Source organism: Canis aureus, chromosome 6 (genome assembly GCF_053574225.1).
Source record: "Canis aureus isolate CA01 chromosome 6, VMU_Caureus_v.1.0, whole genome shotgun sequence".
NCBI lineage: Eukaryota > Metazoa > Chordata > Mammalia > Carnivora > Canidae > Canis > Canis aureus.
In genome coordinates this window covers 42,510,055-42,524,888 of record NC_135616.1, presented here as the reverse complement: position 1 = coordinate 42,524,888, position 14,834 = coordinate 42,510,055, and the positions used below count along the sequence as shown (strand labels likewise).

Here is a 14,834-nt window from a genome sequence, read left to right as displayed (position 1 = left end):
TTTGCATTTCCCTGATGATAAGTGATGTTGAGTATCTTTTCATGCACCTGTTGGCCATCTGGATGTCTTTGGGAAGGTGTCTCTTCAGACCCTCTGCCCATTTTTTAATTGGATTTGGTTTTTGTTTTTAAAGATTTTATTTATTTATTCATGAGACACACAGAGAGAGAGAGAGAGGCAGAGACATAGGCAGAGAGAGAAGCAGGCTCCATGCAGGGAGCCAGATGTGGGACTTGATTCTGGGATTCCAGGATAACACCCTGGGTCAAAGGCGGGTGCTCAACCACTGAGCCACCCAGGATTGTTTTTTTTGCTATGGAGTTGCATGAGTTTTTATACAGTTTGAATATTAACTCTTTATGAAATATACAACTTGCAAATATTTTCACTAGTTCTGTAGATCTCTTTTTCCTCTTGTTGATGGTTTCCTTTGCTATGCAGAAGATTTTTAGTTTGATGGAGCTCCACTTGTTAATTTTTATTTATTTATTTTTTTATTTATTTTTTTTAAAATATTAAGTTCTTTTTTTTTTTAAATTTTTATTTATTTATGATAGTCACAGAGAGAGAGAGAGGCACAGAGACACAGGCAGAGGGAGAAGCAGGCTCCATGCACCGGGAGCCCGACATGGGATTCGATCCCGGGTCTCCAGGATCGCGCCCTGGGCCAAAGGCAGGCGCCAAACCGCTGCGCCACCCAGGGATCCCTAATTTTTATTTTTGATGCCTTTGCCTCTGGTGTCAAATTCAAAAAAATCATCACCAAGACCAGTGTCTACCTCACCACTTACATTTTTTCCTAGAACTTTTATGGTTTCAGGTCTTACATTCAAGCATTTAATCTATTTTTTATTATTATTTTATTGGAGAGGGGGAGGGGCGGAGGGAAAGAGAATATTAAGCAGGCTCTGCACCAAGTGTGGAGCCTGATGTGACACTCGATCTCATGACCTTGAGATCATAACCTGAGCCAAAAATCAAGAGTTGGATGCTTAGCCCACTGAGCCATGTAGGTGCCCCAAGTTTTTAATCTATTTTGAGCTAGTGTTAGTGTATGGTGTAAGACAGTGGTCCAGTTTGATTCTTTTGCATATGGCTATCCAGTGTTCCCAGCACCATTTATCAAAGAGACTGTCCTTTCTCCGTTGTATATTCTTTTTTTTTTTTTTTTTTTAAAGATTTATTTATTTGTTCATTCAGAGAGAGAGAGAGAGAGGCAGAGATACAGGCAGAGGGGGAAGCGGGCTCCATGCAGGGAGCCCGATGCGGGACTCGATCCGGGACTCCAGGATCCTGCCCTGGGCCAAAGGCAGATGCCAAACCGTTGAGCCACCCAGGGATCCCCTGTATACTTGTTTTTATGCCATTATGATACTGTTTTGATTACTATAGCTTATGATATAGTTTGGAATTAGGGATTTTTTTTTTTTTTTTTTTTTTTGAGTTAGGGAATTTGATGCCACTACTTTTGTTCTTCTTTCTCAAGATTGCTTTGGCTATTCAGGATCTTCTTTGATGCCGTACAAATTTTACGATTGTTTTACTTCTGTGAAAAATGCCATTGGAATTTTCATAGGGATTGCATTGAATTTTAGATTGTTTTAGATAATATGGATATTTTTACAGTATTCTTCCAATCTATGAGAATGGAATATCTTTCCAAGAATTTAAAAAATTCATGCAGGGGCACCTGGATGGCTCAGTCAGTTAAGTGTCTGACTCTAGCTCAGATCATGATCTTGGGGTCCTGGATATGAGCCCCACATTGGTTTCCATGCTCAGCGGGGAGTCTGGTTCTCTCTCTGCTACTTCCCCACTCATGGGCTCGCTCCTTCCTTCCTTCCTTCTTTCCTTCCTTCCTTCCTTTCATTTTTTTTTTAAGACTTTATTCATTTATTCATGAGAGGCACAGAGAGAGACAGGCAGAGATATAGGCAGAGAGAGAAGCAGGCTCCATGCAGGCGATGTGGGACTTGATCCTGGGACTCCAGGATCACGCCCTGGGCCAAAGGCAGATGCTCAACCACTGAGCCACCCAAACATCCCTCTCTGTTGGTCTTTCAAATAAATAAAATCCTAAAAAATAATAATAAAGTACATGATATTTTTTGAGATTTCCTTTTATTGTACTTTGGTAAATTTTACCTATTTATGCTGCCTTTATAAAAATAGTTGGTATCAGGCTCTCTGTGAGGAGCCTGCTTCTCCCTCTGTCTGTGTTTCTGCCTCTCTCTCCAATAAATAAATAAAATATTATAAATTAAAATAAATAAATAAAATAGTTGGGAAGCTCTTTTTTTCTTGATTGAACTGAAGCATTTTATTTTCATTTCTTTTTTTTAATTTAAATTCAATTAACCAATTTATAGTAAGTACATCATTAGTTTCAGATGTAGTGTTCAATAATTTATCAGTTGCATGTAACACCCAGTGCTTATCATATCATGTGCCCTCCTTAATGCCCATCACCCAGTTACCCCGTCCCCCCACTCACCTACCCTTCAGCGACCCTCAGTTTGTTTCCTAGAGTTAAGAGTCTCTCATAGTTTGTCTCCCTCTATGATTACTTCTTATTCAGTTTTCCCTCTCTTCCCCTAAGGTCCTCTGCCCTGTTCCTTATATTCCACGTATGAGTGATACCATATAATTGTCTTTTTCTGATTGACCTATTTTTACTCAGCATAATACTCTCTAGTTCCATCCACTTATATGTAAATGAGTTGAAACATTTTAATAGCATTGGTGCTGTGATTTGATACAGAATTCACTGGTGAAACTTTCTGGGCCTAGTGCTGCTGTTTGCTTGCCTTTTCTCTGTCTCTCTTTCACAATTCTCTTCTCCCTACATACCTAAATTGAAATTGTACCATAGTACAAACATGGTGGGGGCAAATGATATCACTTTCCTTGTCAGAATATGTTAAGAAACTGGAGGCTTTAACTTTGTAAGAAATAATCAGAATGTTTATTTTGTTAAGTAATATGAAAAAAAACTTATGTTGTTGAGTCTTTTTTGAGTACTTAACCATAATGTACCTTTTTACAAATGTATTCGATGTTACAGATGTTCATTTTTACTTGCTGGACCTGTAATTAATCTCTTTTTTTATTGTATAGAAATTTACAGCAACAATGTCTACACCAGATAAGAAAGCCTCACAGAAGATTGGTTTTCGATTACGTAACCTACTGAAGCTTCCCAAAGCACATAAATGGTGCATATACGAATGGTTCTACTCAAATATAGATAAGTATGTATCATGGCTTACATCATGGGTATCACTTGAACCAGAAATTTAAGTTTTTCAAACGTTACAAGCTATATTCTTTTCTGTAGGCCTGTTTTGATTCTTCTTTTCCCTTAATTTTTCCTTTTTTTTTTTTTTTTAGCAGCAAGATTTTTTTTAAAAGATTTTATTTATTTATTCATATAGATGCAGAGAGAGAGAGAGAGAGGCAGAGACACAGGCAGAGGGAGAAGCAGGCTCCATACAGAGAGCCTGACGTAGGACTCAATCCAGCATCTCCAGGATCACGCCCTGGGCTGCAGGCGGCGCTAAACCGCTGTGCCACTGGGGCTGCCCAATTTCTTTTTTTTTTTTTATTCTTCATTCTTCTTTGATCCATTTCCATTCCTCATAGCTTTCTTTTCCCCTTCCCCGCTTTGGAGAAGTTATACTTTTTTTTTGTTATACATTTTTATGAAAGTATAACCTATATTATAATTTACAAAGACTGTGGAATGGAGATACCCTAGAACAAAACTCCTTTATTTGTAATGAACGAGATATGTTTTTTCTTTTTTTCTTTTTTTTTTTTAAAGACTTTTATTTATTTTAGAGACAGGAAGTATGAGCAGGGAGAGGGGCAAAGGGAAAGGGGGAAGCAGACTCCGCTCTAGGCAGGGAGCCTGACGCAGGGCTTGATTCCAGGAGCCTGGGATCATGACCTGAGCTGAAGGCAGACACTTAACCTGAGCTGAGCCTCCCAGACGCCTCTAGGATAGTCTTTCTATTTCAGACATAACATTTATATACTTTAATTATACGTAAATGTTTAAACAGAACATAGTAAGAGATTTGGGTGAAATCCAATTATTCAACAGCAGTATTTACTGAGAAAAATTTAAATTTCTTATGCATCTTAATTTAATTGAATCCATGCTAGTCACTGATGCTTGCTTTGCTGGTTCCTTGTCTTTACTTCCCTTTCCTGGTTTTTAAACCAGTTACCTATGCTACAGGGAATCTCGTGAATGTTTGTATTTTTTTTTTTAAGATTTTATTTATTTATTCATGAGAGACACAGAGAGAGAGAGAGGCAGAGACACAGGCAGAGGGAGAAGCAGGCTCCATGCAGGGAGCCTGACGTGGGACTCTACCCTGGGTCTCCAGGATCACACCCTGGGCTGAAGGCAGCACTAAACCCGCTGGGCCACCGGGGCTGTCCGAATGTATTTGAACCCAAGACCTTCATGTGTCATTGATTGCTGAGACTGGTTCCTGGTTTCCTAAACTCATGAATGAAATTGTTTTATTTTGTGTTTTAAATTTTTAATTAATTTGTAAAAGATTTTATTTATTTATTCATGAGAGACACAAAGAAAGAGGCAGAGACACAGGCAGAGGGAGAAGCAGGCTCCACCCAGGGAGCCCAATGTGGGACTCGATCCTGGGTCTCCAGGATCACGCCCAGGGCCAAAGGCAGCACTAAACCGCTGAGCCACCCGGGCTGCCCTAAAATTTTTAATTTTTTTTAAAGCTTTATTAATTTTATTTGACACAGAAGAAAACAAGCAGGGGGAGCAGCAGGCAGAAGGAGAGAGAGAAGCAGACTCCTCACTGAGCAGGGAGCCCGATGTGGGGCTCAATCCCAGGACCCCTGGGATCGTGACCCGAGCAAAGGCAGATGCTTCACCAAGCCACCCAGATGCCCCAAAATTGTAAATTTATTTTATTATTATTATTATTATTTAAGGTTTTATTTCTTTATTTGACAGAGAGAAAGCACAGCATGGGGAGCAGCAGAGGAAGAGGGAGAGAGAAGCAGGCTCTCTGCTGAGCAGGGAGCCCGATGTGGGGTTTGATCCCAATCCTGAGACCATGACCTGAGCTAAAGGCAGATGCTTAACCAACTGAGCCACCCAGGCACCCCTAATTTCTTTTTTTTTTTTTTTTAAGATTTTATTTATTTATTCATGAGAGAGACAGAGAGAGAGAGGCAAAGACACAGAGGGAGAAGCAGGCTCCATGCAGGAAACCTGACGTGGGACTCGATCCTGGGTCTCCAGGACCACACCCTGGGCTAAAGGCAGCACTAAATTGCTGAGCCACCCGGGCTGCCCCCTAATTTCATTTCATTTCATTTCATTTCATTTCATTTCATTTCATTTCATTTCATTTCTTTATTTTATTTTATTTCTTTATTTTATTTATTTTTATTTATTTTATTTATTTACTTTATTTTATTTATTTTATTTTATTTATTTTAATTTAATTGATTTGATTTTTTCTTTTTTTTTTCTTTTTTTTTTTTTAGATTTTATTTATTTACTCATAGACACAGAGAGAGAGAGGCAGAGACACAGGCAGAGGGAGAAGCAGGCTCCATGCAGGGAGCCTGATGTGGGACTCGATCCCGGGTCTCCAAGATCACGCCCCAGGCTGCAGGCGGCGCCAAACCGCTGCGCCACCAGGGCTGCCCTAATTGATTTGATTTTATAAGATTTTATTTATTTGGGGATCCCTGGGTGGCACAACGGTTTAGCGCCTGCCTTTGGCCCAGGGCGCAATCCTGGAGACCCGGGATCGAGTCCCACATCGGGCTCCCGGTGCATGGAGCCTGCTTCTCCTTCTGCCTGTGTCTCTGCCTCAATCTCTCTCTCTGTGACTATCATAAATAAAAATTAAATTTAAAAAAAAAAGATTTTATTTATTTATTCATGAGAGACACAGAGAGAGAGAGAGGCAGAGACATAGGCAGAGGGAGAAACAGGCTCCATGCAAGGAGCCCGATGTGGGATTCGATCCCGGGACTCAGGGATCACGCCCTGGGCCGAAGGCAGGCACTAAACTGCTGAGCCACCCAGGTATCCCCCTAATTTCTTTTTAAAAGACCTTATTAAAGTCTAATCTCTGTATCCAACGTGAGGCCCAGATTTACAGTCCCAAAATCAAGAGTCACATGCTCCACGTACTGACCCAGCCATGCCCCCCTGAAATTGTTTTATTTTCGTCCACTGATTTTTCCATAGTTTATGAGGCTTTCAGGGTATCTTGGTGTGATCTGAGTTCTAGAATTCCCAAGAACTGATATAACCCTCTAGAGTCCTCTAATTTTCTAAAATTTACTTAAACTCAAAGAGGACTCCTTGCTGTTGGTATTACCTTTGGGACAAAGATACTTTGTAGCTAACATTGTTCATCCTCACTGGATGTAATGACAGTGCCAAGATATACTAGGATACTCATATGTGAGATTTAGCAAAAATCAGAGTCTCCTGGAATCTCCAGCACAGACATTTCTTGAGTAAATTGTATACATTAATTGTTTCACAAATGCCACTTTTAGTTTTAACAGTTTGAAATTGTGCCAATTTTGTATATGTCCTGGGTAGAAGTGAAAGATGCATTTGAGGATTAGTATAATGTTGAAAATTGTAAAGCATATTTTGAATTTATGCCTCTGAAATAATTGTGATTAACCACTAAATTACCATTTCTGTCTTACAGACCACTCTTTGAAGGTGATAATGACTTCTGTGTATGTCTGAAGGAATCTTTTCCTAATTTAAAAACAAGAAAGTTAACAAGAGTAGAATGGGGAAAAATCAGGCGACTTATGGGAAAACCACGGAGGTAAAAATATTTTTATTTAAAATAAACCAGTAAGTTAGTTGGTAGTATAATTACCACATTGATTACTTTTCATCTTTGCAAAGACTAGTCCTGAAACATAACTTTTCAGAATCATTATATTTTAAATATATCCTGATAACTAGCTTTAATATAGGTGCTTTTTATATCGATGCATCTTAAAATTAAATACAGTTCCATTTTTCAAATTATAGGATTCGAACATAATTTTCTTACATTCTCTATGCCCCACTATGTTCCAAAAAATATTTAAGAATACACTAGAAAATATATTTGATCCTTTAACAATATGGAGGTTAGGGATGCCGACCCTGCACAGTCAAATCTTCATATAACTTTTGACTCCCCCCAAAACCTAACTACTAGTAGTTTACTATTGACTGGAAATCTTACTGATAATATAAACAGTCAATAACACATATATATTACTGTGTTCTTACAATAAAATAAGCTGGAGAAAAGAAAATGGTATTAAGAAAATCATAAGAACGGAAGATACATTTATAGTACCATACTATATTAAAAAATAAAATCCATGCATAAGTGGACCTGAGTGGTCACATCCTTGTTTTTTAGGAGTACATTATATTTAATGAAGCTCTCGGGGTATACTAATACATTGTTATCTTTTTAGAAACCATCTATCACCGCAAAAGCCTTCTTACATATTTTACTTTATATAAAAACAAGATAAAGGGGTAGGGTGAGATGGGTGAAGGGGATCAAAAGATAGAACCTTGCAGTTATGAGTCATGGAATGTAATGTATAGTGTGATGACTATAGTTAATAGTATTGTAAAGCTTTTTTTAAAAAAAGATTTTATTTATTTATTAGACTGTGAGAGAGCATGAGTGAAGGGTGGGGAGAGGGAGAGGGAGAAGCAGGCTCCCCACTGAACAGGGAGTCTGATGTGGGGCTCGATCCCAGGACCCCGAGATCATGACCTGAGCCAAAGGCAGATGCTTAACTGAGCCACCCAAGTGGCTGTAAAGCATATTTTAAAGTTGCTGACGGTAGATCTTAAAAGTTCTTATCACAAGAAAAAAAAATTGTAACTATATATGGTGACAGATGTTAACTAGACTTAGTGTGGTGATCATTTCACAATATATACAAATATTGAATCATTCTCTTGTACACCTGAAGGTTACATAGTGTCTTATATATCTATTATACCTCAGTAAAACAAAAACGCATTCTATCTAAAAACAAAAACAGAAAAACCCCAGAAAGAAAAATCAAGTGAATCTCTCCAATATGTTATTTTCTGAAAATTACTTTTCATGTGAAATGACTTTTCCCTTTGTAGTGTTATCTTGCTTTCTAACATAGCCACCCAGACATCCCTGGCTTCTTTGGTTTCTTAAAAGGGTTAAACATACACTGACCATACGACCCCGCCATTCCACTCTTAGGTATTTAGTTAAGAGAAATGAAAGCCTATATTTATACAAAAACCTATACACAGGGACACCTGGGTGGCTCAGCAGCTAAGTGTCTGTCTGTCTTCGGCTCAGGCATGATCCTGGAGTCCCAGAATCGAGTCCCACATCAGGTTCCCTGCATGGAGTCTGCTTTTCCCTCTGCCTATGTGTCTGCCCCTCTCTTTCTCTCTCTCTCTCTCTCTCTCTCTCCCTCTCTCTCTGTCTCTCGTGAACAAATAAATAAAATCTTAAAAAACAAACAAACCTATACACATAAATGTTCATATCAACTTTGTTGTAATAGCGCCAAACTGAAAATAATACAAATGTCCACCAGTAGGTGAATGGGTAAACGGTGGCCATTCATAGAAATGGATACTGTTCTCCAATAAAAAGAATGAACCATTGGTACATGTAACAACACAGATTAATCTTGGAATAATTCTGCTGAGTGAAAGAAGCCTGACAAAAGAGTTCATTCTACATGATTTCATTTGTATAAGATTTTATTTTTATTTATTTATTTATTTTGTATAAGATTTTAAAAGGTAGAAACTATAATGACTGAAAGCACTTCAGCAATTGCTTGAGAAGTAGGGGTACAGAAATGGGAGGGATGCGAAGGAGGGATAATAAAATGCCACAAGGAAACTTTGTGGAGTGATTGATGTCTTCAAATGTTCATTATCTTGTCTGTGATGATTGTTTTATGGATATATATTTTGTGACATGAAAGCTATATTTAAGTTACTTTGATTCATCCCAGTATTTGAAAATAGAAGTAAAACAGTCCCTAAAGATAAGAGTAAATTCGGTATTTATGCTTCAAGGCAGGAAGTATGATTAAACATTTACACAGTGGTAAGCCTCATCTTTAGTTCTATATTGGTGTGCTCATGGGGTCACAGGGAAAATATCATGTTCTTCTGAATAGAATATTGTAATTGAACATTGTCCCAGAGGGAGTCCTGTGATCCAGATGCAGTGTTGTCAGAGGATGGTGGACAAATCCTCCTGCTTTGTAGGAAAGGATGATGTAGACTTGCTTATAAATCTTTAAGTCTTGCAAAGTCCTGTTTTTAAAAAGATATAATTTACTTTAAAGATAATTATTATTTCTAAGAACTCATTTTTAAATACAATTACTTGAAAGAAAGAGAGGAAAAGAAGTAACAGTGAGATGGATGGTTTGATTTCAAGTTTTGGGGTTTTTTTTGTTTGTTTGTTTGTTTTAAGATTTATTCACTTAGAGAGATAGAGAGCGAGTGAGCGCAGAGTGGGTAAAGGGAGTGGGAGAGAAAAACTTTTGCAGACTCTCCCTGAGCTCGGAGCCCAACCTGGGGCTCAGTCTCATGACTCTGGGATCATGACCTGAGCTGAACCCAGGAGTCAGATCTCAGCCGACTGTGCCACCCATGGACCCCCTGATTGCAAGTTTTTGTATAGGATAGTTATCAGTTTATATGATTTTTATAATTTATTCTAGATGTTCTTCTGCATTTTTTGAGGAAGAGAGATCAGCATTAAAACAGAAACGACAGAAAATAAGGCTTTTGCAACAAAGGAAAGTTGCAGATGTTTCCCAGTTCAAAGATCTCCCAGATGAAATTCCTTTGCCTCTGGTTATCGGGACCAAAGTTACGGGTAAGTGAAGATAAGCTCCTTACCATTTTGCTTTATAATTTTAACCTAGATAACCACTAGACCAATGGCTTTTAAACTTAAAAAGCGTAAACTATAGTTCTATAGGAGTATATTATAGAAGTTATTATTTTATCATCTGTGATGTCTGGTTTTTTGGTGTTTTTTTTTTCTTTTTTAAGATTTATTTTTTATTTATTCACGAGAGACACAGGGAAGCAGAGACATAGGCAGAGAGAGAAGCAGGCTCCCTATGGGGAGCCCAATGCGGGACTTGATCCCAGGACTCCTGGATCGTGGTCCTCAGCTGAAGGCAGATGCTCAACTGCTGAGCCACCTGTAATGCCTCAACTGCTGTAATGTCTATTTTTTAAACTACTTGGGAAAAAGTACAATTTATGTAATACAAGAAATAACAAAGGAGTTAAGTGAGTAGATAAATTAGTAATTATACTGAAAGGGCCCCCTAAAGCTCTCTAAAAGCAATATTTTAATGTTTTTATTTGATCTAGAGCAGGGGTCAGCAAACTATGGCCCATGGCCCAAATCTAGTTTGCTACATATTTATCTATGGTCTGTCAGATAAGAATGGACCTCATTAAGGAGGAAAGATGCTCTCAATTTAGTTCATACCTGAAACAGACTTAACAATAAGAGCAAGCAGGCAGGGCCAAAAAAATTTGCCAGTAATTTTTTGTCTACCAGAAAAAGTTCAACATATTGTCTAACATACAATACAAAATGACTGAACCTATGAAGAAACATGAACACAAGTTCTGTAGTCGAGAAAAAGCCATCAGTAGAATTAGTTGCTGAGATGGCTCAGATATTGGAATTAGCAGTGGCTTCAAAATGTTTGTTATAAAACATGTTCAAGAACTTAAATGTAAATGAAATCATAATGAGTGGGGATATCTCAGTAGATAGAGGAATTATTTAGATGTAACAAATTTAGAAGTGAAAAGTGCAGTATCTGAAAAGAAATTCTAAGTGGGCTTAAAAACAGATTGGAAACAGCAAAGCAAGGGTCATTGAATCTGAGAATATATCCATAGAAATTATCCCACTCTGAGAACAGGGTGGAAAAACTGGAGAAAACTGTAGTAGAGCCTCAGAGACCTCTGAGACAATTATTAAGCAATGTAACAGATGTTTAATTAGAGTCCCTAAAAGGAAAGGAGAGACACAATGGCCCCGGGGGGCGGGGGGAGACAAAGGATAAAATGTTCCCACATTTTTTTTTTTCCTTTGCCACATTTGTTTTTAAAAAGGTACAGATCCAAAATACTCTGAACCCAAGCCAGATAACCCACATGTATGCAAAGCCCATAATTAGATACCATGCAGAAAAAGTACAGAGAAAATCTGGAAAGCGGTCATAGAAAAACAACATACTACATAAGAGGAACACTGATATGAATAGCAGCTGACTTTACATCAAAAAATATGCCAAAAAAAAAAAAAAAAAAAAGCCAGAAGTAATGCCAAAGATATTTTTCAGATTGAAGGGAAATGATGGAACCGCAAATCTACAGAAAGAAGAAAACACCAGAAAATGGCAAATATGTGTAAAATAGAACAATCATGTTGTAAGCTTGTTGAATTTTTTATAAGACCATACAATGTTGACTATGAGTAGAGTGTAATAAGTAAAGACTGGGTATTCTAATCTGTAGAGTATTGAGGTTCAGAACCTTCAAGGTGCATCAGAATTACCTAGAGGGCTAGATGAAACAGATTGCAGACCCCACCCCCTTCTGAGTTTCTGATGCAGAAGATCAGGCGTAGGGCCTGAGAATTTTCATTTTTTAACAAGGTTCCAAGTGATGTTGATGCTGTTGGTGTGGGGTTATCCTTTGAGAACTAGTAGAAGGACCTACTTTTTTTTAAAGCGAGAGAGAGTAAAGGTATCTTTAGCAGGCTGCACACCCAGTGCAGAGCTGGATATGGAGGTCAATCTCACAAAAGATTGAGTCACAATCAAGACTCAGACACTTGGGATCCCTGGGTGGCGCAGCGGTTTAGTGCCTGCCTTTGGCCCAGGGCGCGATCCTGGAGACCCGGGATCGAATCCCACGTCAGGCTCCCGGTGCATGCTTCTCCCTCTGCCTGTGTCTCTGCCTCTCTCTCTCTCTCTGTGACTATCATAAATAAAAAATTTTTTAAAAAATTAAAAAAAAAAAAAAAAAGACTCAGACACTTAATCAACTGAGCCAGCCAGGCTCCCTAGGAGCTACTTTTTAAAAAAATGCTAAGAGGCATACTTAAAAAAGCCAATAGAGAAGTTAATTTTGAAATTCTAACAGTTAAAACATGATGAGAAAGAAAGGACAGGGAAACAAAAAACACATGGAGTAAATAAAAAATAAATAGCAAGATGGTAGACTCAAGTCTGATCCTATTTTCATTATATTAAATGTCAGTGAACCAAGCACTATACTGAAAAAGTAGAGATTATCAGACTGAATAAAAAAAAAAAAAGAAGTGCCCAACAATATGCTATCTTTAAGAATTGTACTTAAAATATATAATCACAGATAGATTTTTTTTTTGTTATTTTTTTAATTCATGAGAGAGAAAGAGAGGCAGAGACACAGGCAGAGGGAGAAGCAGGCTTCATGCAGGGAGCCCGACATGGGACTTGTTCCCCAGACTCCAGGATCATGCCTTGGGCCAAAGGCAGGCGCTCAACCGCTGAGCCACCCAGGTGTCCCGAATCACAGATAGATTAAACAAAAGTGTGAAGGGACTCCTGAGAAGCTCAGTGGATTAGTGTCTGCCTTTGGCTCAGGGCATGATCCCAGTCCTGGGATCGAGTCCTGCATCCGGCTCCCTGCGAGGGGCCTTTGCCTGTGTCATTGCCTCTCTCTGTGTATCTCTCATGAATAAATAAATAAAATCTTTAAAGAAAAAAAAAGTGTGAAAAAGATGTGGCATGCAGATACTGACCACAGACTGTTGAGGTGGCTATATTGACATTAGACAAAGTAGAGTTCAAAACAAGGAGTATTACCAGAGAGAGAGAGGAATATTTGATAATGATAAAATGGTCAATTCAGCAGAAAAATGCAACAATCCTAATTACATTCATTAGTAAGTCCCTAATAGCAGAACTTTAAAATACTTAAAGCAAAAACTGAGACAGCTAAAGGAAGCTATATACAGAAGATCATATGGTAAATTTTAACACCTCTCTCCCAGGAACTGAGAAGAGGGAAAAAAATCAGTACAAACATAGAGAATCTGAAAAACACTGTCAATTATGTCAGTTGATATATATTTTTAAAGATTTTATTTATTTGAGGGCAGCCCCGGTGGCGCAGCGGTTTGGCACCGCCTGCAGCCTGGGGTGTGATCCTGGAGACCCGGGATCGAGTCCCACGTCGGGCTTCCTGCATGGAGCCTGCTTCTCCCTCTGCCTGTCTCTCTCTCTCTCTGAATGAATGAATGAATGAATGAATGAAATCTTTAAAAAAAATGATTTTATTTATTTGAGAGAGAAAGCAGAAGCTTGGAGGAGGGGCAGAGGAAGAGGGAGAAGCAGACTCCCTCCTCAGCAGGAAGCCCAATGTGGGGCTCGATCCCAAGACCTTGAGATCATGACCTGAGCCAAAGGCAGATGCTTCATGGGCTGAGCAACCCAGACCCCTCCTAAATAAATCTTTAAAAAAATATATATCTGTTCTGGGGTACTTGGCTGGCTCAGTTGGAAGAGCTTATGATTCTTGTTCATCGATTTGAGCCCCCATGTTGGGGGTAGAATTTAACGTCTAAAAAAAAGAATTAATAGGGCAGCCTGGGTGACTCAGCAGTTTAGCGCTGCCTTTGGCCAAGGGCCTGATTCTGGAGACCGGGAATCGAGTCCCACATCAGGCTCCCTGCATGGAGCCTGTTTCTCCCTCTGCCTGTGTCTCTGCCTCTGTGTGTGTGTGTCTCATGAATAAATAAATAAAATCTTAAAAAAAAAATAAATTTTTTTTTTAAAAAGTCAGTTCTGCCAAGATTGATATGCTGAGGCAGACAGTCCAAATCACAGTGGACATTTTCTTTTTTCTAATTGAAATTGATATGCTTATTATAATATTTCTATGAAAGTGGGAAGGATAATCTAACTCAGAAGTAGATCCTCACATATGTGCAGTTGACTTCCCAAAGGTATCAAAGTATTTCAGTGGAAAGGAACGGCATTCCAGTAATGCTGGAGTAATTAGATATCCATATGAAACTTGGCGTTTCCTCACACCATGCAAAAAAACTTTACCTAGGATGGACCAAAGGGCAGGGACCTGAGTGGTTCAGTCAGTCGAGCATTTGCCTTCATTGCAGGTCATGATCTCAGGTTCTTGGGATGGAGCCCCGCATCAGGCTCCCTGCTCAGCGGAGAGTCTGCTTCTCCCTCTGCCCCTCCCCTCTGCTTGTTTTCTCTCTCTTTCTGTCTCTGTCTCTCTCTCTCAAATAAATTAAGTCTTAAAAAAAAAAAATACCAAAGGGCCAAACATGAAAGCTAAAATTATAAAGCTTCTATAAGTAAATACAGGAAAATATCCTTGGGATTTGTAAATAGGCAGAAATTTCTTGGATCTGACAAAGAAGATAACAAAAGATGATTTTTAGGTTTAATTTAAAAACTTGCTCTTTAAAAGCACCATTAAGAAAATAAATAGGCAGGCCACATATTGAGAATAAATATTTCCAAAATATATATTTGAAAAAAGACCTGTATCTAGAAAATATAAAGAACTCTAAGTTAGTAATAGAAAGGCAATCTGGTTCAAATAACTAGACAAAACACTTGAATGGACACTTATGAAAGGAAAATATATGAATGGCCAATAAGCATATAAAAAAGTACTCAACATCATCAGTCATTAAGAGAATGCAAATTAAAAGCAT

The 14,834-nt window shown here is 38.5% G+C and overlaps 1 protein-coding gene across 4 annotated transcripts in view; it reads left to right on the top strand.

The window, feature by feature from the left end:
- Positions 1–14,834, top strand: part of LIN9 (lin-9 DREAM MuvB core complex component) — a 78,380-nt gene that overhangs the window by 20,496 nt on the left and 43,050 nt on the right. For all 4 annotated transcript variants that reach the window (XM_077901316.1, XM_077901315.1, XM_077901317.1 and 1 more), the window contains 3 exons: positions 3,118–3,251; positions 6,732–6,857; positions 9,787–9,944. In XM_077901316.1, the coding sequence (XP_077757442.1) occupies positions 3,118–3,251; positions 6,732–6,857; positions 9,787–9,944 (418 nt within the window). The remainder of the gene's footprint in view (positions 1–3,117; positions 3,252–6,731; positions 6,858–9,786; positions 9,945–14,834) is intronic.